Raw genomic sequence first — 23,562 nt, forward strand, 5'->3', positions numbered from 1 at the left:
CGAGGAAAAGATTCCAGGAGGAGCAGCAAGTGCAGAGTCACAAAAAGCTGAGCATGCCCAGCATTTCCAGATAAAGCAGTGGGGCCAGTGCAGCTGAAGGGGACTGAGCTTAAGGAAGAGAAGCAGAAGAAGAGTTAGGGGTGAGGTAAGGAGCAGGCATCTACACTGTCTTATACATTTGGAGTTTCTGGTTGGGAGGGGAATGAGATAAAAGGATCTGAGCAGGGAGTGACAATAGAATTACTTTCATAACATTCGATTATTAACTTGCCAAAATAAAATCTTGAAGCCCGGCCAGCATGGCTCAGTGGTTGAGCATCACTGTGAACCAGGAGGTCATGGTTTGATTCCCGGTCAGGTGGCAGGCTCAATCCCCAGGGTGGGATGTATCTTCCTCCAGGTGTAAAGCTCCCGGGTAATCAAAGTTTCTAAATTTGGGGCCTCAAGCAAGGAAAATCGAAGCCAGGGTTTCGCGGATCATTGGGAGCCCACCGAGCCCCCTTAGCTCTTTCAGTCCCATCTTCGTTCGCCCATCCCCGCATCCTCTGGGCCTTTTGGATGGCAAGGGTGGTGGGTAGAAACGCCCACCCCGAAGCAGCAGCCTCAGAGAAACTCCCTCAGGAAACAACTCAGAGCCTAAGGCGGGGCAAAGCTACGCGCGCGCGCTGACGTCACGCTGACGCACACCCGCGCCGCCCCCGCCCACAACCCGGCCGCTGGTTTTCCGGAGGGAGCGGGACCGTGTTGTGGAGGTGACACCGCGGTTTGCTTCGTGAGACCAGCCGGCCGCGGGCTGCGCTGTCCCTGGCAGCCGCCAGAATGCCTCACTTGGAAAACGTGGTGCTTTGTCGCGAGTCCCAAGTGTCCACGTTGCAGTCCCTGTTCGGAGAGGTATTGTGCTATGTTTCCCAAGTCCCGCGGGCAAACGTTTCCGTGGTCTTGCGATGTGTTTCTTCTCTAAAAAATTTCGTGTGTGGATTGAGGGTTAATAGACCGTAGGTTGCGCTGAGATAGGGCGTGTTGTACGTCTCCCCCCTTCCTTCACACTAAAGAACTTGTGTTAGACCCTTTACACAAGAAAACTGCACCGGAAGGACTGGCCTGCGCGACAGGATGTTGGTGCAGGACAAGTTCGTTCCCACGCGCCACACTTTGGAGACGGTGTTAACCCAAAGTAGCCAGTAGCATTTGCTTCTTATCTTTCCCCAACTGAACAGGGTTTTTTTTTTTGTTTTTTTTTTGTTTTTTTTTTTTTTTTTAATACAACAGGAGTGTTTGCAGAGTGTTATTTATTCAAGTGGAAGTTCGCACGTTTCAGTGAGGTACTTGGTGTAAGTCAAGTGTGGATGGATCCCTGAGGGGCCAAGCAGTGCTTCCGGTTTAAAAATTCAGAGGCTTTTCCAGAGTTGTAAAAGCCCTGCAGAGATCCGGGCTACACTTGTAGGCTAGCAGTGCAGATGCTGCCGGAGAGAAGAGGTTAAGTGCCTGTCTTCTCTGGAGGGACACAGCTCGGGGAGTCCTTTTCATAGGCAGGAGGTAGCAGTCACCAATGCAAGACTTAATCTCTTTTTTATTATGTACCTTTGGGGAGGCCTTTTGATTTCTACCCATTGTTTAGACGTATTTAATCAGGCTTGGATTTGATTCCTACGTATGACTTAGACTTGGAATAGATCAGACTGGATCTTATCTGTGAGGAGAGTAACCGTGAGTGTAGAGTTGTGCTCATGATTTGGTCCCCCTCCCATTTTCTGGTTTGCCTTAAGGCCTTTAAGTATTTTCATCCCACTGGAAATGTTGATGGTGGCCTGTGCAGTATTCGTAAAGTACCAACCTTTTTCTAAAGGGGCACATTAGTGAGGGAAGTAAGCGGACAAGGACTGCATTCTCAGTATTTTAGTCATATGCTTTCAGTTTTAGTTAGCCATATTCCTTATCACTGAGACGTTTTCTGGGTTATTCTCTATGCATTCCTTACCCGGAGTTGATAAACTCCAGATCAGTTCAACCAGAAGTGCTCCTCCTGAAAGAGAAAATTGGCAAAGAGAGATTAGCAGTATAAGAATGGTGTGGACCGCAGAAAGGATTTTGAGTTTTACTCGTACTGTAAATCGTGTTTAACAATGTTAATACTACTTGTCTGCAAGGTGCCGTGCATGTGGGGCATACGGAAAACTAGTTCATATTTATAAGCAGGTTTATTTATTTGTTCAGGTACTGGGCCAGATCCTGGCTTATTACAGTTTATGTTAGGGGAGGAGGTCTGTGAAGGTGAAAGGTTAAGTAACAATGCAAGAGTTCAATTTAATTTTAGGGAACAGTGGGAAAGATGTTATGAGGTGGGATATTATTAAGAACCACATAATGGATGCAGACAAGTTTGGCAGGATTCCAGAAAATGAGAGTTTTAGTGTATCTTGGAAAAAATTTGCTGAAGGATGTCTTGAACTTTTCTTTAAAGGTGAAATATAGTATTTGTATAGTGGAGATTCTTGCAAGCATGTGTTTAATTATTGGGACAGAATTTTTGAGCCAGTTAATTTACAAGATTGTTAGATACATTATTAAAAAGGGATTAATATATTGTATCAATTTTTAGTTTATTTAGAAAATTTTTTCCTGTATAAATCTGATTTCCAATTTGTCTTACAAAAGGAAATGTATAACTTAGTGGCTAGAATGTAATAAATGTTTTTTATGACTATTGTATTGTTAGACGATGATCATAGAGACTCATGAAAATGGCATCATCCAGTTTTCTTGTAATTATTTTTAAAATGTATGTCTTCTCACTAGACTCTGAACTCCTCCAAAGCAGATTTTGGCTTTAACTGATATTCATATGTTTCAGTGCATCATTGTTTTCAGCATTTAAAAGGTTTCTAATAAATGTTCTTTATATCACTGAAATATATTTGTAGTATTACTTTTTGCTAGGCAGCTGACTCTTAATGTCCTGCAGGAGAATCTTGGAAATATTATGTATTTTGAAATGTATGTTATGTAGATTTTACCATATTTTTTAATGAAATTAATACATGTAGGCTGAGGTAAATTTAATATGCATAACTTGAAAGTATCCTGTAAGTTTTTCTAAGAGAGGACCCTTGACATTATTCTAACCATGTGATTACATTTGTTTAATTTCAAAGCTTTAACATGTATAATGAAGTTGTAGCTTATATGGGATTATCCTATACTAGAGGCCTGGTGCATGAAATTTGTGCACGGGGGTGGGTGGTGTCCCTGAGCCCAGCCTGCACCCTCTCCAATCCGGAACATCCCCCTCTCACAATCCAGGACTGCTGGCTCCCAACCACTCGCCTGCCTGCCTGCCTGATAGCCCCTAACCACTTCTGCCTGCCAGTTTGATCATCCCCTAACCACTCCCCTGCCAGCCTGATCAACGCCTAACTGCTCCCCTGCCGGCCTTATTGACTCCAACTGCCCTCCCCTGCAGGCCTGTTCCCTCCAACTGCCCTTCCCTGCTGACCTGATCGCCCACAACTGCCCTCCCCTGCTGGCCATCTTGTGTGTTGGAGTGATGGTCAATTTGCATGTTACCGCTTTATCATATAGGATAATATAGAGGTAATATGCAAATTGACCGTCATGCCCTCACACAAAGATGGCCACCCCCATGTGGTCACAGATGGCCGCCCCCATGTCATCACAAGATGGCCGACAGGGGAGGGCAGTTGTGGGCGATCAGGCCAGCAGGGGAGGGCAGTTGTGGGCGAAGAGGCCAGCAGGGGATGGCAGTTAGGGGTGACCAGGCCGGCAGGGGAGGGCAGTTGGAGGCAATAGGGCTGGCAGGGGAGCAGTTAGGCGTCTATCAGGCTGGCAGGGGAGTGGTTAGGGGGTGATGAGGCCGGCAGGCAGGTGAGTGGTTGGGAGCCAGCAGTCCCAGATTGTGAAAGGGATGTCCGATTGCCAGTTTAGGCCAGGGATCGGGCCTAAACCAGCAGTCGGACATCCCAGATTGGAGAGGGTGCAGGCTGGGCTGAGGGACACCCCTACCCCCCCAGTGCACGAATTTTGTGCACCGGGCCTCTAGTAATCTTTATAAAAGGATTAAGATAAAAATGGATGCTCTGGCTAGGTGGCTCAGTTGGTTGGGCATTGTCCTGTGTACCCCAAGGTGGTGGGTTCATGCTGGGCACATGCCGAGGTTGCAGGCCGATCCCAAATGTGGGGCAGGCAGGAAGCAGCTAATGGATGTTTTGCTCTCACCTTGATGTGGTCAAAATTATCCTTGAAAAATCTCTTAAATATCCTATAAAATCTCCTTTGAAAATATAAGAGTTTGTATTATACATACAATAATATAAAAACTATGAGTATATATAGTATATAATAAGCCAAATATAATTTTTAGAAATTTTAATTTCTTAACAGAGAAAGTGCTTAGACTTGAATGCAAGTAAATTCAAAGTGTGGTGATGACACCACTTTATGCTCACTGTTAAAGTAATTTGAATTGAATATTTTACTTTACCACATAAAACTTTCTTGCCAGCTAATAAATGTTTATTTTCTGTTTTATACGTACAGTCTGATAATCATCGTTTCTTTCCTAGAGACATCATTTCAGCTTTCCATCCATTTTTATTTATGGACATACTGCCAGTGGAAAGACCTATGTCACACAAACTTTGTTAAAAACTTTAGAGGTAAGAGTAAACCCCTACTCTTAATTGATTTGTGCTCACTGTCTTAGAAATGGAAGGGATCTGGGACATTATTTAGTCCAGTTTACCTTTCTCTTAAGGAATATCTATATATATAAAAGGCTAAGTGACCATCTGACTGGCCGGTAGGTATGATGTGCACTGACCACCATGGGGCAGATGCTCAACACAGGAGCTGCTGAGCTGCAGTGACTTGGCAGCGACGGTTCTCAGGTAATGCAACTGGAACCAGAGAGGAGGGAACCCGATTCTGGGGTGTGTCAATCGAGAACTGCCCTCATAATCTGGGACCCCTTGGGGGGTGTTGGAGAGCCAGCTTCGACCCCATCCCTGCAGGCCAGGCCAAGGGACCCCACCTGCTGGAGGGACTCTGCTCACTCCGCAAATGACCTTTGAGCCGCAGCACCGCCCCAGGTGCAGCCGGCTGGGGAGGGACCTCGGGAGGTTGGCTCCAGGGCATGTCCAGCCCCTTCTTGCCGAGTCCCACCCTGCCTAGTCCCACCCTGCTGGCTACATTCTAATTATTTTCCTTTCAATGTGCACAAATCTGTGCACTGGGGCACTCGTCATCTACATAAAACATTTTTGACCAACTTTTGTTTGAATACCTTCCAAGACTGTAAGCTTCAGAAGGGATTGTTAGATAACTTGAGCCTTGATGTTAGTTATTTTTTATTTCTAACTTTCATTGGCTGATAATATTTGGGGAAAAACACACATGAAGAAAAATTCTTCAAAAAATATTAAAACCTGTTTCTTTTCCATTGTTGTTTTTATAATATTGATACTGATAATTCTGAATCTCCACATATACAAAACCTACTATATCTCCTTTACCCTGCCTTTTTCCCCATATTGCCTATCAGAGTGAATTGTCTCAATATTAACATAGTTGTGAAAAAACTTTCTCTTATTCCTTACTCATCCTCACTTTTTCAGTAAATCGAACCAGTAAATGTAGTGTTCTATTCATTCTACATTATTAATGTCTTGACTTCATGTACCTTTAATCATAGCCATAACTAAGTTCCATGAGGTCTGAAAGGTTGGTGACCTCTGGTTTAAGGAAACCTTTGGAACAGTGGTCGCCAACTGGTGGTCTGTGGACCACTGGTGGTCCGTGAGATCCGAAAGGTTGGTGACTGCTGCTCTGGAAGGGTTGCTATGGTTTCTAACTCAAAAAAAAATTTTTTTTAAATCTAGGTTCATTCACCACTAAGGATATTATCTAAAATTCTAAATGTGAAATTCCTACTAAAAATTTTTACATTCATATGTACTTGGGTTTCCTTATAAGAATACTATAGAAGAAAATACAAGTTTGCTTTGAATCCCTGTAGGAAACAAATGGCAAATTTAAATAATTGAGTTTAATAAAGACACTATTTTACTAAGGTTGAAGAAACGTTAAGGAACCAATAAGGAATCAGACCTGAACTAGCCAGAGAAAGGAGTTGTTACCAGACCCCAGCAAGACTGTAGCCTTTGAATAAGAGCTGCCCAACTGGGGCTGTGGCCTTTGATAGGAGGTCGTAGCCACTGTCAAATTGTGGGCCTCTGAGGCGTGGGGCTGGAAATCAAGGGAATAAATATTCAGCTTCTCTCTCTTACTCCTCTACTTCCTTCAGTCTCTTGTTGGTTCTTCCTATTGGCTGAATCCTGTCAGTGCTGGAAAAGAAGAGGGAGTCTGGGCAATGCAGTGTGTAATGTTCAGACTCCTGGGACACAGAGTAGGTTGGAAGATTATGGGGTATTGGTTCAGAAGGGCAAATGGGAAATATCTAGCAGAGCCATACTTGTGTATGTGTTTTCTTTTCTATTTACACTTTTTTGTTTGTTTTCAGCTCCCACATGTCTTTGTGAATTGTGTTGAATGTTTTACGTTGAGGCTGCTTTTGGAACAAATTTTAAACAGGTTGAATTATCTTAGTTCTTCAGAGGATGGATGTTCTACTCAAATAACCTGTGACACATTTAATGACTTTGTTCGCTTGTTTAAACAAGTAACCAAGGCTAAAAGTCTCAAGGATCAGACTGTATATATTGTAAGTATTTAATTCTATTATATCATCACTTATTTTCATGTTCTCCATGAAAATATATGTATATACTATATTTACCCTACATATATGTACTATATATGTATATCACATATATGTCATTCTTAAAACTTTATACATGTACTGTATCTCTCTATATAGTGTATATACTATATATCTCTAAAAAATAAGTACCTTAAAAAAAAAACAACAGTCCCAATATCATTGTCTTCACACTGATCAAAAATTTTATCTTTTTAAACATGATCCGTTAGCCAGTTAAACAGGGTTTAGCATGCAGTTAAAGTTCAAGCAATAAAAATTTGACATGATAGCCCGGCTGAGGTGGCTCAGTGATTGAGCGTCGACCTATGAACCAGGAGGTCAGGGTTCAATTCCCGGTCAGGGCACATTCCCAGGTTGCAGGCTCAATCCCCAGTGTGGAGCGTGCAGGAGGCAGCCAATCAATGATTCTCTATCATCATTGATGTTTCTATCTCTCTCCCACTCCCTCTCTAAAATAAAAATATATTAGAAAAAAAAAAGTTTTACATGATGAAATTCAGAATTTTTTGTCTCTTGCTTGGGTCAGAAAGCTGTAGTTTTTGCTTCATGGTAGACATTTATCTTTTTATCAAATGGAATAAAAATCCATATAATTGTATTTCTTGGAAACATAAGAAAATGTCCTTAGAGCATCTTGCATCCTTATCTTTTTTATAGTGTACCTGTAAAATAAACCTTTTTAATGTAGGTCAAAATGACTCATTTTCTGTTTAAAAATTTGATTTAAAATATGTTATAAATAGTCCATTTTTTAACTTATTTGACCTATTTAAAATGTCTTCCACAAATGTAAATAGCAAAAATTAATTTTCTTTTCAACATGGCAAGTTCAATTCTTGAATTGTACATTATCAATCTTTATAATATGTGTCACATAATGGTAAATGTTTTGTAAAGGGCTTTGCAAATTGATTTTGATCCTGCATTTTTTTTTTATAAGGTTCTAGATAAAGCAGAGTATCTAAGAGATATGGAAGCGAATATTTTGCCTGGGTTTCTTAGGTTACAAGAATTGGTAAGTAATGTTTGAGATCTTTCTCCTCTATGGCTTAATCAATAGACTATATTGTCAACTTTTTTCCTTTTGCCAATCTGATAGGTGAGAAATGACATCTATATACAGTGAGTGGCCAGATTATTATGATCTCTGAACGCATAATAATCTGGCCACTCAGTGTGTATATATATTAGAGGCCTGGTGCATGAATTTGTGCATGGGTGGGGTCTGGCCAGCCTGGCCCGGGGGAGGGGACATGGGTGGTTGGCTGGCCTGCCTGCTGGTCGAACTCCTGGTGGAGGGGACAATTTGCATATTAGCCTTTTATTATATAGGATATACACTGAGTGGCCAGATTATTATGTGTTCAGAGATTATAATAATCTGGCCACTCAGTGTATAGAAAAGCCTAAGCGACCAAATGACTGGTCGACCAGTTGCTGTGATGCGCACTGACAACCAGGGGCCAGACACTCAGCTGCCCCCAGGTGGTCAGTGCACTCCCACAGCCAACCTCCTGCAGCCGGCTAACCTCCCACAGTCCCTACTCCCTTTCCCCCCAAAGCTGTCCAACCTCACGTGGTTTCCCCCGCGCCCCCTCCCCCCGGGCTGGCTGGCTAACCTCTCGTGGTCCCTCCCTCCAGCTGGCTGGCCTTCCTGATAGGCCCCAACTGGGGGAGGGCTGGCCAGCCAACCTCCCGTGGTTCCTACCCCCCGTGGCCAGCCAACCTCCTGTGGGCCCTCCCCCTGGTCAGCTGGCCTACCCGCCCCATCGGCCCCAATTGCCGGCCAGGCCGAGGAACCTCACCTGTGTATGAATTCGTGCACTGGGCCTCTAGTCTTAATATATTAATTTGCATTTCTCTATTATGAGTGAAATTAATGTTTTTTCAAAGTTAAAGCAATTTGTGACTTGATAACTTTACTTTCAGCTTTTTATTTCTAACTAGAGACCTGGTACACGAAATTCGTGCACAGAGGGGGGATTCCCTCAACTCAGCCTGCACCCTCTCCAATTGAGTACCCCTTGCGGGTTGTCCGACTGCCATTTTAGGCCTGATCCCAGGGATTGGGCCTAAACCGGCAGTCAGACATCCCTCTTACAATCTGGGACCACTGGCTCCTAACTGCTCACCTGCCTGCCAGCCTGATCACCCCTAACTGCCCTCTCCTGCAGGCCTGATGTCGCCCCAACTGCCCTGGCCAATTTGGTTCTGATTTGTTCCCATGCCAGCATCAAAAGCTTCACCTCCTAGGCAGCCATTGGTTCCCCACAGCACCCACCTTTGGTTCTGATTGGTTGGTTCCTATGCCAGTCAGCATCTTCAGCCTATCTCTGGGCCTGATTAAAGAGGCGGGGCTTAACAGCAGCCCCTGTGGAGGCCGGGAGAGAAAGAAAAGCCTGGCTGCTGGCAAAGATCAGAAAGAAAGAGGGAGAGAAAGAGAGAGGTAATTACACTGATCAACAGCTTCCACTGAGGCAGATCAGACCCTGACTCACTTTCTGGGTCTCAGCCACCTGGGCAGTCAGTGTTGGGTCACCAGGCTGCAGCTGGGCAACCCAACGCTGACTTCCGGATGGTCTGCATTTGGTTGCAGACTCGGACCCTTCCCAAGCCTAAAGCCTCAGGGGAGGCTTTAGGCTTGGGAAGGGCGCCCCCCTCCGATGGCCGGCTGGAAGTGACCTGGGTGCGAGGAGGTTCCTGGGACCCAGGTATGTATGCACATTAACCACCATCTTTGTTGGGTTAATTTGCATACTCTGATTGGCTGTGAGCGTAAGGGAGGTACGGTCAATTTACATGTTTCTCTATTATTAGGTAAGATTGTGACTAACACTGCCTTCTAGTAAATGATTTTAGGTGTTTGCTAGACTAAATGGCAGTGGACTTGACTTTGAACTTTCTGCAAGAATTTTAAAAGTTTCTTTTCATGTCAGTAATTTAAAAAAGAATTCTATGTCTAGTTTGGATCACCTTGAGTTCAGTATCATGGTCACTCAGTGTTAGAACTAGCTTTGTATTTTAATTTACAATTGTGTTGGCACTGAATAGTATTAGTGCTATTCTAAGGGTCATGACCTATGAAAAGAACAGGCATCTTTTTTCATGTGCATATGTATTGGGTGAAAGCCAAATATTATTGCAGAAAACAGGGTTTTACAATAGTTTTAAGTAAAGAAAATTGGTGAGAAAATTCATTGTTCACCAATACCAGTTATATAGGAATGCTAAACTCAGAGGAACTTGCTGTTTCCTATTAGAACCATGTTCACAAAATGAGCAAATATTTAGTTTGAGCAAACAGTATTGTTTATCATATTCAGTTAATGTCAATTTAAATTTTTTTGCTTTTCTTAAATTTTTCACTAACACACATTTTATGTTTTTCTTTTTTTCTAATGTTTTTATTGATTTCAGAGAGAGGAAGGGAGAGGGAGAGAGGGATAGAAACATCAATGATGAGAGAGAATCATTGATCAGCTCTCTCCTGCACACTCCCTGCTGGGGATCAAGCCCACCACATTGGCATGTGTCCTGATGGGGAATCAAACCATTACCTCCTGGTTCGTGCTCAACCACTGAGCTACACCGGCCAGGCTGGTTTTATATTTTCCTAAGTGCTTTGAGCATAAATAGTTTATATTTACCTAGTTTTATATCTGTATTATTTAAGTATTAAGTAGCATTATAATGAAAATTAAGTAAATATTTGGGGAGATAGTGCTTAGAGCATTTCCACCTTGAAAAGTTAAATACATTACTCATATTTGAGAAACAGCTAGAAGTACAGAGAAACATTCCAAATGCCATTAAAATCATTGTGTGCCTAAGGCTGAATCCTAAAATTCACAGTTAGTAATAGTATTCTAGGGCCAATATGGAGAGGACAGGAGGAGATTAAGTATAGTTCTTGGTGGCCTATCCTGGAAGTTTCCTCACACAGTCCAGCCTTTCGAAGTTTGATTAATTCTTGATGTTTTACCACTGAGATCAGGCACCCATCCTGTATAAGCAGATGTCTCCTCCTCTCTTTTGTTCTTTTGTTGTGTTTGCATCCACATCCAATATTTCCCATTGCTTTGGTCTAAGACTCCCTGCCTGGTATTCAGAGTGCATGCATTCCTGCTGTCCTCTTGCTTTTCCAGTATAGCTTACCCCATTTTTCCCCCTCATGTTCAGTAATGGTGACTATGCTTCCCTTCACAGCAGATAGGCCTTTCAATTTAGTTTTAGTTTTAATTATATAAACTGAAGAAAATGAAAAGATGCACAGTAATAGTCATCTATCAGAAAAGAGAATCGCTGTTTGACATTTCTGAAAACATGCTTGATTTTTTTTTTTTTTGAGGGATTATGAATTTATTCGATCATCCACACACCAGGTGGCTGAGCCTGGACGGCTCCACCCAACATGCTTGATTTTTTTTAAAAATGTATTTCATTTCAGAGAAATATAGCAAAAGCATTTCCCAGTTTTTATATTAAATATTTGAGTAAAATGAATGTATATTGTATATTGAAGTACTTTCAGATAAACAGATGAGAACATTACCAAGTTAAAATCCTGTCAGACTGACAATACAATTTTTTAATCTCAATATTTTTAACTGATTTTATAAAATGCTTTTGAATAATCATTTTAAAGCAAAAACAACTCAATGCTTTGAATCAAGATTGTGTTTAGAGCATACTTTTTTATCCCTATAGAAATAAATTCAAGGATTCTTAAAAATTAATGAGTTTATAAGATAAAAATAGCCCTAGCCAGTTTGGCTCAGTGGATAGAGCCTGCGGACTCAAGGGTCCCAGGTTCGATTCCGGTCAAGGGCATGTACCTTGGTTGCGAGTACATCCCCAGTAGGGGGCGTGCAGGGGGCAGCTGATCAATGTTTCTCATTGATGTTTCTAGCTCTCTGTCCCTCTCCCTTCCTCTCTGTAAAGAAAATCAATGGAAAATATTTTTTTTAAAAAAAAGATAAAAATAGCATTTGAAAGTAAAAATATTTTTCTTTCTTTCATAAAGATGCTAAATTTTTGTGGAATTATTAATTTATTGAACTTAGCTGCTTTCGTTAGCCAAAATAATTTTTTCTAAACAGTGAAAATTGGAATATAAGATTATACATAAGATAGGAATCAAGCCTTAGCCAGTTTGGTTCAGTGGATAAGAGTGTCAGTGGAAGGGTCCTGGGTTCGATTCTGATCAAGGGTAGGTACTTCTGTTGCAGGCTTTTTCCCCAGCCCTGGTCAGGGCATGTGCGGGAGGCAACCAATCGATGTGTTTCTCTCACATAGATGTTTCTCTCTCTCTGACTCTTCCCCCTTCCATTCTCTCTAAAAATCAGTGGGAAAATATCCTCAGGTAAGGATTAATGGGGGAGGAGGAAATATAGGAATCAATAAAAAGTAAATCACTATCAAAGTAAAGTATAATTTGTCAGATAGTGTTCTAAGAATAGTTATAGAACAAAACAGCTTCCACTTTTATTTTAGTTTTAATTATGGAAACTGAAGAAAATTAAAAGATGCACAGTAATCTCCACTCTACCAGAAAAGAGAATTGCTGTTGAAGCTGCTTGTCAACTTGGGAGATGTCAAAAAGAATATGGGAAAAATTAAAATTTGTGTTGAGAATGCAGAGATACCTACTGATAAATTCTAACTAGCATGCATAAGACATTTGTGGCCACTTTGTAGAAGGATAACATACACAGTGGGCTGTTCTCTTAATGTTCTTTTTGTATTCTAATTATAATTACTAAATATACTTCAAAAGGTATCTGTTTACTTAACAGTGGTGTTTTAAATCATAGTTGTTTGTGTTTTTAATGTATATGCAGTCAATTTTACTAATAATTTGTGTGAAAATATCCTTTCAAACAACTTTTAAGTTTTTCTAACAATAATATGTGGTTACATAATATGGCTTACTCTGTTTTTCTTCAACTCATATTTCTTTTTTTCTTGATTACTGTAGCCATTTTAATGATGAGATGTTAAGTTTTGCCTTTTTTTATTGTTTATTAATGAAAAGCTATGATTTCTTTGAAAATTCCCATAAAAAGATTTTGTCTTAACTCTTTATGCAAATATTTCTTAATTTCTATAAAATAAGTTCCAGCATTCATGGGTAACTGAAATGCTGATTAACCTAAAAGTTTTATGGAAATTCCCAAGTAATTATGTATGAAAATTTGCAAGTAGATGAACTCCTTGATTAGGTTTTCTAAATATGGTGTGTTAATATGCAAATAATTTGTTACATGTTGGAACTTTGCTCGATTTATTTGAAAGAAAGATTCAAATGGAATTGCTCTGATTAAGATTTTTAAATGCAAAGTTAATTTTATTACTTTTTTCTTTTACAGACTGACAGAAATGTGACTGTTATCTTTCTCAGTGAAATTATTTGGGAAAAATTCCGTCCAAATACTGGATGCTTTGAACCATTTGTCTTGTATTTCCCTGATTATAGCATAGGTAAATTTTAAAACATTGTTTTGACAAGTGATACTCAGTAAAATAGTCTGTGGAAGATTAAGCTAGCATGTTTAAATGGGAATACTCTGATGTCTTAATCTGTTAAAGTTTACATCCAATCTCAAAATGTTACTTGTCTTCATTTATAGAGGTTTTATTTTGGAATTCTGAGGAGTTATTCTTGTGTAATTACTAATATTTTTTGAATAAGCACTTCTCACATATTTGCGCTAATGGTTTGTTTTTACATTTTTTAGCTATTACATTAAGATGTATATATTGCCCTAGCAGGTTTGGCTCAGTGGATAGAGTGTCAGTTCGTGGACTGAAAGGTCCCAGGTTCAGTTCAAGGGCATGTACCTTGGTTGCAGGCTTGATCCCTGGCCCTGGTCAGGGTATGTGGGGGAGGCAACCAATCGATGTGTTTCTCTCACATTGATATTCTCTCTGTCTCTCCCCCTCCCTTCCACTCTCTCTAAATGTCAATGGAAAAAACATCCTCAGGTGAGAATTAACAACAACAAAACAGATGTATCTATTGCATTTGTAGCATCCATACAAGAATCAGACTAGGTTGGCAAAGCACATTAAAATTGTATTGAAATCTTTATTTACCATGAAGTTGGCTTAAGTACTATGTGAGATGTATTTTTGATTTTGTAAATCTCATTTTTATTACTGTAACTCTTGGAGTTCCAATTATTAGCCTTTGTATTTATTTCTTTTTGGTTTATCTTTAATCTTAAGCTTTGTAGATCCTGATGGTTTTATCTTTGGAAGAAAACAAAAGCTTTTTGTATACTTGAATAGTTTTACAGATTAATACTGTAAAGTCACTATACAGACATAATATTTCTGATTCGAAGATTGTAACTGTGAAGCATAAGGTGGTTAGCAGGCTCTGAAAAAATAGCATTCCTTGACCTTGGCCTCATCAACACTATCCTTCTGAACTAATCAGCTGTAAATATTCATTGTTAAAATCAACACATTTCTGCTTATTTTCACAAGAACAGCAATAAAAAACAACAGCAACAAAAAACCCACCTCTTGTGTTAACTAATTAACTGAGATTTTTTTTTAAAGAAACCCAAAATAGGCTGGCTGGCTCTGTGGTTGAACATTGACCTATGAACCAGGAGGTCACAGTTCATTTGTGGGTTTGATCCCCAGTGTGGGGCATGCATGACGCAGCCAATCAAAGATTCTTTGTCATCATTGATGTTTCTATCTCTCCCTCACCTTTCTCTCTGAAATCAATAAAAATACATTTTTTAAAAGAACCCCAAAATAGAAGCAAGGAGCCCTTATTTTCAATAGGTTCTCTTTCATGAAAATCACAAAATGAGAAACGGGTAGGAAGAAAAGAATAAATCAAAGGATTTAATTAAAAAGTTTTCTTTGTAGCTGTGTCATCACTGAAGTTAAATTTTTTCATGACTCATTTTAGCCTTCAGTATTGAAAAATTATTTAGAAATTTAAGATTATAAAAAAATTCCTGGTTTTCTACATCATAGTGAAGTTGGATTAAAGTATGGTATAATGAATTACAGAATTTAATTAAAATTTTAAAACATGAAAAAATACAAAGCATAGATGGAGAGAATTTAAGGACATAATTAAATAACTGAAGTGATCTTGACAATTTCAGAGTGTGAGATAATAGATTTTTGAAAATATATAAAAACTAGAGCTAAATTTAATCTGATTATTAAATTTGAGTGCCTTTCACCAGTACATTGAATTTTTTTTAAGCAAAAATACCATAATCACACAAAAAGGCTTTCAGAAAGGAAGCATTAATTGATAAGTCAAATTGAGTTAGAATAAGTAAGCATGGAACCAGGGCAGGAAGATAATTTTAGTGGCTAAATCATCTAGTTATGATTTGATACATATGTCATCTTTAGGAATGTGGTGTCTGATACTGAGGGCACCCTCTCCACTCAGCAGTGACACTGGGTCATAATTTGGAATTCTTGTTTTCTGGTCTCTGCCACATGAAGATTATTCAGCTTTTAGAAATGCATTTTATCTTTTCTTCAGGTATATTATAATGCAGTTGATCAGGTTTTTGGTTTAGTTATGGTATCAGCATAAGTTATGCTTTAATAACAATCTGAAAATCGCAGTGACATAATATTCTCACCATCTTTATGCTATTGTCCTACATTTTTCTTCTATATTTATTATAATCCCCATAATACTTTATTTTTTGGGCTTCAAAGAAATAAAAAACAAGGAAAAATGTCTTGTTGTTTATTCTACTTGAGATTTGTGAGCTTCTTAGATATATAAATGTGTAGTTCATCAATTTAGGAAAATTTTCAGCCATTATTTCTTAAAATATTTAGCCATTCTTCCTTTTTTCTCGGACTGCACTATATATATCTTAGACCAATTGAATTTTTTATCCTCACTGGAGGATATTTTTTCATTGATTTTTATTTATTTTTATTTTTTACTTTATTTTTTATTAATCCTCACCCGAGGATATTTTCCCATTGATTTTTAGGGAAAGTGTAAGAGAGAGGGAAAGACAGAGAAACATTGATGTGAGGGAAACACATTGACTGGTTGCTTCCTGCATGCACCCCAACCAGGGCCTGGGCCAGGGAGGAGCCTACAACTGAGGTACATGCCCTTGACTGGAATCAAACCTGGGACTCTTTGGTCCACAGGCTGACACTCTATCTGCTGAGCCAAACCAGCTAGGGCTTTCATTGATTTTTAGAACAAGTGAAAGGAAGGGAGTAAGGGGAGAGCAAGAGAGAGGAGAGAGAGAGAAAAACATCATTGTGAGAGAGAGACATTGATTGGTTGCCTTCTGTACATGCCAACCTGCAGCCCAGGTACATGCCCTTGACAGAGAATTGAACTTCGACCCTCTAGTGTGCAGGCCCACGCTCCAACCACTGAGCAATACTGGCCAGGGCCCAACTGAATTTTTTTTTTTTAATTTTAAATATTTTTTTCTCTGTTTTATTTGGGATAGTTTTTTTTTTTTTTAATATATTTTATTGATATTTCACAGAGAGGAAGGGAGAGGGATAGAGAGCTAGAAACATCGATGAGAGAGAAACATCGATCAGCTGCCTCCTGCACACCTTCCACTGAGGATGTGCCCGCAACCAAGGTACATGCCCTTGACCGGAATCGAACCCGGGACCTTTCAGTCCGCAGGCCGACGCTCTATCCACTGAGCCAAACCGGTTTCGGCTGGGATAGTTTTTTTTTTCTGTGTCTTTAAAACTTCACTGATCTTTTTTTTCCTGTGTCAAATCTTATTAAATCCCATCCATTCTTTTCATATCTCATTATGCTTTTGTTTTCCTTTATATCCTTGAGCATATGAGCATGTTTATAATAGTTGTTTGAATACCCTTGTCTACTAATTCTATTACCTCATTTATTTTGGGTTTGTTTCTCTTGACTAATTTTTCTCTATTATGGGTATTCATTATGCTTCTTCATGTGTTTAGGAATTTTTTTTATTGATACTGTGTTTTTTATTATTGCATGTTGGACTTTTTTCTGGTAAGCATTTAAACTTGAAGCTATCTATATTTGATGCTTTAAAGGCCATTTTAAAGCTTTTTTTGGAGATAGGATCTTGAGTAGCCTTTATTCCACTGCTAATTTTAGCTCCATTTTTAAGATATAGCCCTTCTGGGATCTCTGCTAAATGCCCCATGTATTCAGCAGAGTTCCTCCATTCTATAGGTGCAACATGAATGATTCACATGTGTGAACTCTGGGAACTGCTTGACTTACAGCTCTCCAATAATAGTTTTCCCCGAGAAGTTGTTCTTACTTGTCCTTAGGGGGTATTACTCTGTTCATATACAGATTGGTATTCAGCCCAGACTCAAGGGGAACCCCTATGCAGATTTCTGGAGCTCTTTCTTACATAGCTCTCTTATGTACTCTGCCCTGCAAATGCCCTGCCTTAGCTCCTTCTACTCTCATCTCTGTCTCTTTAACTCAGTGAGATGAATGGACTTCTTTTGGAACTCTAAAATTACCTCTAGGTAGAAAGACAGGCTGATGGTGGGACTCATTTGTGTCCCTTTTCTCAGGTATCACAGCCCTATAGTGCCTATTATATGATGTCTAAAAATAGTTGTTTTCTATATTTTGTCTAGGTTTTAGTTAATTTATTACAGGGTAGTATTTCTGACTCCTCTTACTTTCTCATGACTGGGAGCAGAAGTTCCTCTTGAATTGTTCTTGAGTATTAGTTCATACTTGGGTAGCGAAATTTTATGCACTAGAAGACCAGTCAAATGGTTTTTCATTCCCTTTATTTACTACCTCTTAGTGCACAGTTTTTAGCATCCTATGGAGATGAAATATTTTTTTTTTAAAATATATTTTATTTATTTTTTACAGAGAGGAAGAGAGAGAGATAGAGAGCCAGAAACATCGATGAGAGAGAAACATCGATCAGCTGCCTCCTGCACACCTCCTACTGGGGATGTGCCCGCAACCAAGGTACGTGCCCTTGACCGGAATCGAACCTGGGACCCTTCAGTCCGCAGGCCGATGCTCTATCCACTGAGCCAAACCGGTTTCGGTGAAATATTTTTTAATAACTTTGACTAGTCTTGGTCTTTTGAGCTGGCATGGCTTACTTAGAGTTGTACTCTGGGATTTTGTCTGTACTCTATAACTGAGCAGCTGGTTTACTTTTACAGCAAGAATTATAATTCTTTTAAGACTTTGCATTAGGACTGAAATGGGCCAGTAGTAACATCTAATCAACTTTCACATGTGGCACTGAGAGTCACCAGTAAGGGATATTAGATTGAGATGTTCAGTAGGTGCCCAGGAGTACAGTCTGAGCTGGAGACTTAATTGTTTTCCAAATTTCCTTATCCATATACTTATAGACGTCTTTTTTGCCTGTGTATGTTCATCTATCTGACAATTTGTCCTTTCCTTCCTGCCTTCCTTCCCTCTCCTTCCATCTATCCAGTTATTTGGTGACTTTTATATAAAAATATCTTTATCTTCAAGTTTGCACCTTTGGACATTTTCTGTGTATCAAATATTTTCTCATGCATAGTTTTAAAAAAAGCTTAGTGACATTAGATTTAAATTTTGCTATTAGAATATTAAAATACATATATTCTAAAGTTAAGTTTTGGCTTTTTTGTATTTTTTGGTAGTTGTGACATAAAAATGCAAATCAAGTAACTGTCTTCCATCTGGAACCTGCTCATGATAATACTCTAAGCCTAAAACTAGACTTTGAAAAAAAAAGTTTTTTTGGACCAACTGCCCTGTTTAAAAGATCCCCTGGATATAGCTATTTCTAAATTTCTGTTTATGAATAGTTGTTGATAATCCACATAAGTTGTTTGAGCTCATACCTGTATCTAACGTATTGTGAGGAACAAGAGAATAAGAGAGTGCTTAAAGTCAGGAGCTGTTGTTAAAAGTCATAGTAGCTATGGTAAAAATGCTCATTTAATCAGAACATTAAATAAGGAAATTGACATGATCAGAACATCCTAAAAGAGTTTTTACTTGTAAGTATTACAAAAGTTTTGAAATCTGTGAACTATGTTTAAAGGATAAGTCATATTCAAAAGGCTCTTAACTGAGAAGTATAAAGAAACCATTGCATCAAGAAGTCAGAGGGAATTGCAATAAGGAATTGACTCATTACTGTAACTGGGAAATTTTGAATAATAGGTGATTGTTTCTCTATAACTGTTTCTACAATATGATATTTCTAGCAAGATTAAATATAAGTTTAGGACTCTAAATATATGATACTGTATAAAGAATTTAAGATAGAAGAGAAATAGAGTAAAGATACCAAGATTATAGGAAGAAAACATTTTTTCAAAAGGGGAATAACCAAGTATGATGATTTTCATTGAAATATTTATAAATTCTTTTAATTTATAAAAACTGAGCATTTTCCAGTTTGGCAGTAGTAGCCCTAGTTTATGTAGTGCCCCTTTTTGTTTTTACAAGTTGACATACTTAATAGGCAGAAAAAGAAAATAGAATCTGTGTTATTTTTTGTCTCTGATAATGATTTTGCCAATAATAAGGATCTTGAAATTTTCTTTAGATGTCATTGTTTAATATTTGTGTTTAATTTTTTTAGAACATTAGATTTATAATTGTTTTTACCTGAGTTTCAACTTTTGTATTACTTTTAAATCTTGTAATAGTTTTATTATTTAATTATTGCTATTTTAAACCTTTGTTATAAAATGCTGGAAGATATAAGTAGGGTGCTGTATTAATCATTCTACGTTCATTTGTGTCCTGGGAACAGGGAACCTTCAAAAGATCCTGTCCCACGATCATCCTCCAGAGTATTCAGCTGATTTCTATGCTGCTTACATTAATATTCTTCTTGGAGTTTTCTACACTGTCTGCCGGGATTTGAAAGAGCTCAGACATCTGGTGAGTGAGCATTCTGCTTAAAAAAAGTATGCCTTTTAATATTTTTCTATGTAGAAGTAATGTGGGATAAGTTGGAAGCTGACAATTTATTATGGGAATTTTGATTTGGCCCTTTGAGGCTAATACACCATAAAATGGAAGAAATCTGTGGATTAGTATAAATTTTGAACTGATGAGAAAACTTTCATTTATCTTTACTTAGGTCTTTTCACTTGGCCTTGGGAGTGTTTTTCCCCCTTCTTTCTTTTTTTCTTCTAATTGTAGAAAATTTAGAACTCTGTTAAAATAAAAATGAAGAGTAACAGAAAGGTATAAAAACTTAAACACTTTAAAAATTTTTTTAATTGATTTCAGAGAGGAAGGGAGAGGGAGAGACAGATAAGAACATCAGTGATGAGAGAGAATCATTGATAGGCTGCCTCCTGCAAGCCCCTACTGAGGATGGAGCCTGCAACCCAGGCATGTGCCCTGCCCGGGAATTGAACCGTGACTTTTTGGTTCATAGGTTGACACTCAACCACTGAGTCACGCCAGCCTGGCAAATAAATACTCTTTTAAAATACAAATAATTTCTGAGAGGATCATTGATAATTGGTGAATTATTTAATAAAATAGCATAGCTGCTTTTTATAGCCAGGACCCAGCATTTCCTGGGGTTTTGATTTTATTTTTTAGCATGGGTCTAGGTAGATGGCCCCCTGGACGTTGAAGAATGGGTATTAGGCAGCAGGGCAGAGAAGGATCTGGCAAAGAAAAGCTGCATAAAGTACAGGAAGACTTTTGATGCCTCACTCATAACTTAGCTCTCTCACATGCAACTGTCCAACTCAAGGTAATCTTTGACTACTTAAAATGGTATCATGACATTCTTAGATTTCAAATTTTTTCATGTATTTTTAAACTATTTTTTGATGAGGAAGAGATTGTTTTGAAATGGTTGCAAATCTGTCCTTCAGCTATAAGTGGATTCATAAAGACAGTATATAATAAAGTGTTTCGGTACATAGTAGTTATTTTTGCTTATTTGCCATGTGATTGTATAATAGGAAAAAATGGTCCCTGAGAACTAAAATTAAAAAGATTGTAACAATACTTACCTGGCAGGGGAGATACCATGATCATGAACGTGGTTTTCCCAGGGTGAGGCTTATCCATTGCACTCTGGATGTGCTGGCCTCTGCGATTTCCCCAAATGTGGGAAACTAAAAACAAAAAAAGATTGTAACATTTTGTGAATAAAGAACCATGGTGTCTGGCTCGATAGCATATGCTCACAAGCATTATACTATATTACTTCTTAAATAAGATCCAGCCTTGATTGAGTACTTCCTGTGTGCTGGGCACTGTTATGAACTTTTTTACCATTATTAGTTCAATTAATTCTTACAATAACCCTCTGAAGGAAGGTACTGTCATGAATTTTCATTTTGCAGATGAAGAAACTTCTTCCTTTGCCAGCTCTGTGATCTTGACCAAATTACCTAACATTTTTGAACATGAGTTTTCTCTTGTTAAGTGTATATAATACCTACTTCAAAGGAATTTTGTGAAATAAAAAGAAAGGAATACATGTAAAATGCCTGAGATCCTGTTGGGGAGCCATTAATTTTAGTTTGCTTTCTTCTGCTGAGCAAAAGTCTGTGGGCTTAAAAATAGATTGAGATCTGCACCAGAGCCCAAGTATGGAGAGTGCTATTGCCTGCTGTAGGTTTGTATCAGAGATTGAAGTCATCTGAAGTCTGAGGCAGAAGAGCTGTCATCCTATTGACTGTCAGAGTTAATCTGACAGATAGCTGGGTGAATGGGTGTCCTTCACCAATCTTTTATATCCTTACTAGAGGCCCGGGTAGGTTCCCTAGCGGCTGCTGGCTGCCAGCTGGGGCCTTCGTTCATTCTGTGCTGCCCCCTGGTGGTCAGCACACATCATAGTGAGCGATTGAACCCCTGGTTGGTCAAACTCCTGAGGGGACACTTTGCATATTAGGCTTTTATATATATAGATAGATGCTGATTGCTTTATGGATGAGGATGACTTTTTCACAGATAAGAGCTGTTCTTTAGTTATGGGTACTTAAGGGCGAGGTGGAGTGTTTAATTAGGACAAATCTAGTTAGCTTTGTATTTTCTTTTTTCTTTTTTCTTTTTTTTTTTTTAAAATATATTTTATTGTTTTTTTACAGAGAGGAAGGGAGAGGGATAGAGAGCTAGAAACATCGATGAGAGAGAAACATCGATCAGCTGCCTCCTGCACACCCCCCACTGGGGATGTGCCCGCAACCAAGGTACATGCCCTTGACCGGAATCGAACCCAGGACCCTTCAGTCCGCAGGCCGACGCTCTATCCACTGATCCAAACTGGTTTCGGCGTATTTTATTTTTTCTTAGCTTTTGATTAAAGTACACTATACCTAAAGAAAAACACAGAAACCATAAATATGTATCCCAATGAATTATCACAAAGTGAAAACACTCTGTAAATATAATCCAGGTCAAACAGTAGAAAATTACCATCTCAGGAGCCTACTTGAAGTAATCTTTCCTCCTGAAGTAATCACTATTTTACTAATTTCAAAGATTAGGTTTGTTCGTTTTTGAACTTTCTTTAAATGAAAACATATAGCATGTGTTCTTTTTTTTTTTTTAAATCTATGTACTTTTGCCCAACATTTTACTTGGTATATTCATCCATGTTAAATGTAGCTCTGGCATAGTCTTAAAAGTTACATAGTCTTTAGACATGGAATAAGCAGAAAGTGGTGTTTAAGACAGCTTTTAAGACAGCTTTTATAGGGTGCTTTTACTTACGGCCTTGGATAATTAAGAATTTGTATCACAGCTACATTCATTGGTACTGACATGCTAATAGTTTGTTCTGATTATTTTTTATGTATGGTATTTATAAGAAGGTGAGAGTATTGGATGTTTTTAAATTTTATTTTAAAATTTTGGAAACAATTTTAATTTATAGAAAAATTGCAAATATAGTGAAAAGAACTTTTCCTCTTTTTCTCTCAAACACTTGAGAGTAAGTTTGTGACTTGATCACCCTGAATCTTAGTGGGCAATTTCTACAAAGACATTCTTTTACAAAACCACAGTGTAACCATCAAAATTAGAAAATTGATTAATTGCTACACTCTGATACTCAGACCCTATTCAAGATTGGCCAGTTATTCCAATAATGTACTTCAGAGCAAAAGGATCCAGTTCAGAATCACATATTGCAATTAGTTGTCATTGCTCTTGGACTTTCACCTGGGACAGTTTCTCACTCTTTGACTTTCATGATCTTAAGACCTTTGAAGATTGTACGCTATTTGTTCGATTTGTCTAATGTTTCTTCATGAATCGATTTAGGTTAAGTATCTGACAGAAATATCACAGAAATGATCCTGTGTTCTCATTGCATCCTGTCAGGTTACAAGATTTGATTTTATTTCATTACTGATAATGTTCACTTTGATTGTTTGGTTAAGGTGGTGTTTTCTTGGTAATTAATGTGTATTTTGTGTGGAGGTACTTTGAATCCTTGTAAATATCTTATTCCTCATCTGAATTTCAACTTATTTATTTTTTCATATCATTCTGGCTTCAGGATATCCTAACAGCAATATCAAGGTGGTTCTCATCTAATCACGAGTCCTTTAAAAGGGCGCGTGTTCTCTGGCTGATTAAAGAAATGGAAATCAGATATTTAACTTTTCTGTAAAATGGGGATAATAATGTCTACTTCATAACATCATGTGAAGGATTGAATAAGTTAATGCATATAGAGCACTTAGAATAGTAAGATCTGGCACAGAGTAAGGCCTCATTGCTTGATGAAAATTTCTATAAATGTTAATGTAAATGTTCT

At 38.5% G+C, this 23,562-nt stretch overlaps 1 protein-coding gene across 2 annotated transcripts in view; it reads left to right on the top strand.

Moving 5' to 3' along the window:
- The first annotated feature begins 678 nt into the window (after nucleotides 1–678).
- ORC5 (origin recognition complex subunit 5) overlaps nucleotides 679–23,562 on the top strand; it is an 82,665-nt gene continuing 59,781 nt past the window's right edge. For both annotated transcript variants that reach the window (XM_080665919.1, XM_080665920.1), the window contains exons 1-6: nucleotides 679–891; nucleotides 4,581–4,673; nucleotides 6,536–6,736; nucleotides 7,737–7,811; nucleotides 13,165–13,276; nucleotides 19,576–19,706. In XM_080665919.1, the coding sequence (XP_080522045.1) occupies nucleotides 820–891; nucleotides 4,581–4,673; nucleotides 6,536–6,736; nucleotides 7,737–7,811; nucleotides 13,165–13,276; nucleotides 19,576–19,706 (684 nt within the window). In that variant the 5' untranslated portion in view covers nucleotides 679–819. The remainder of the gene's footprint in view (nucleotides 892–4,580; nucleotides 4,674–6,535; nucleotides 6,737–7,736; nucleotides 7,812–13,164; nucleotides 13,277–19,575; nucleotides 19,707–23,562) is intronic.

The sequence above is a fragment of the Plecotus auritus genome (assembly GCF_963455305.1).
Source record: "Plecotus auritus genome assembly, chromosome: 4".
Taxonomy (NCBI): domain Eukaryota; kingdom Metazoa; phylum Chordata; class Mammalia; order Chiroptera; family Vespertilionidae; genus Plecotus; species Plecotus auritus.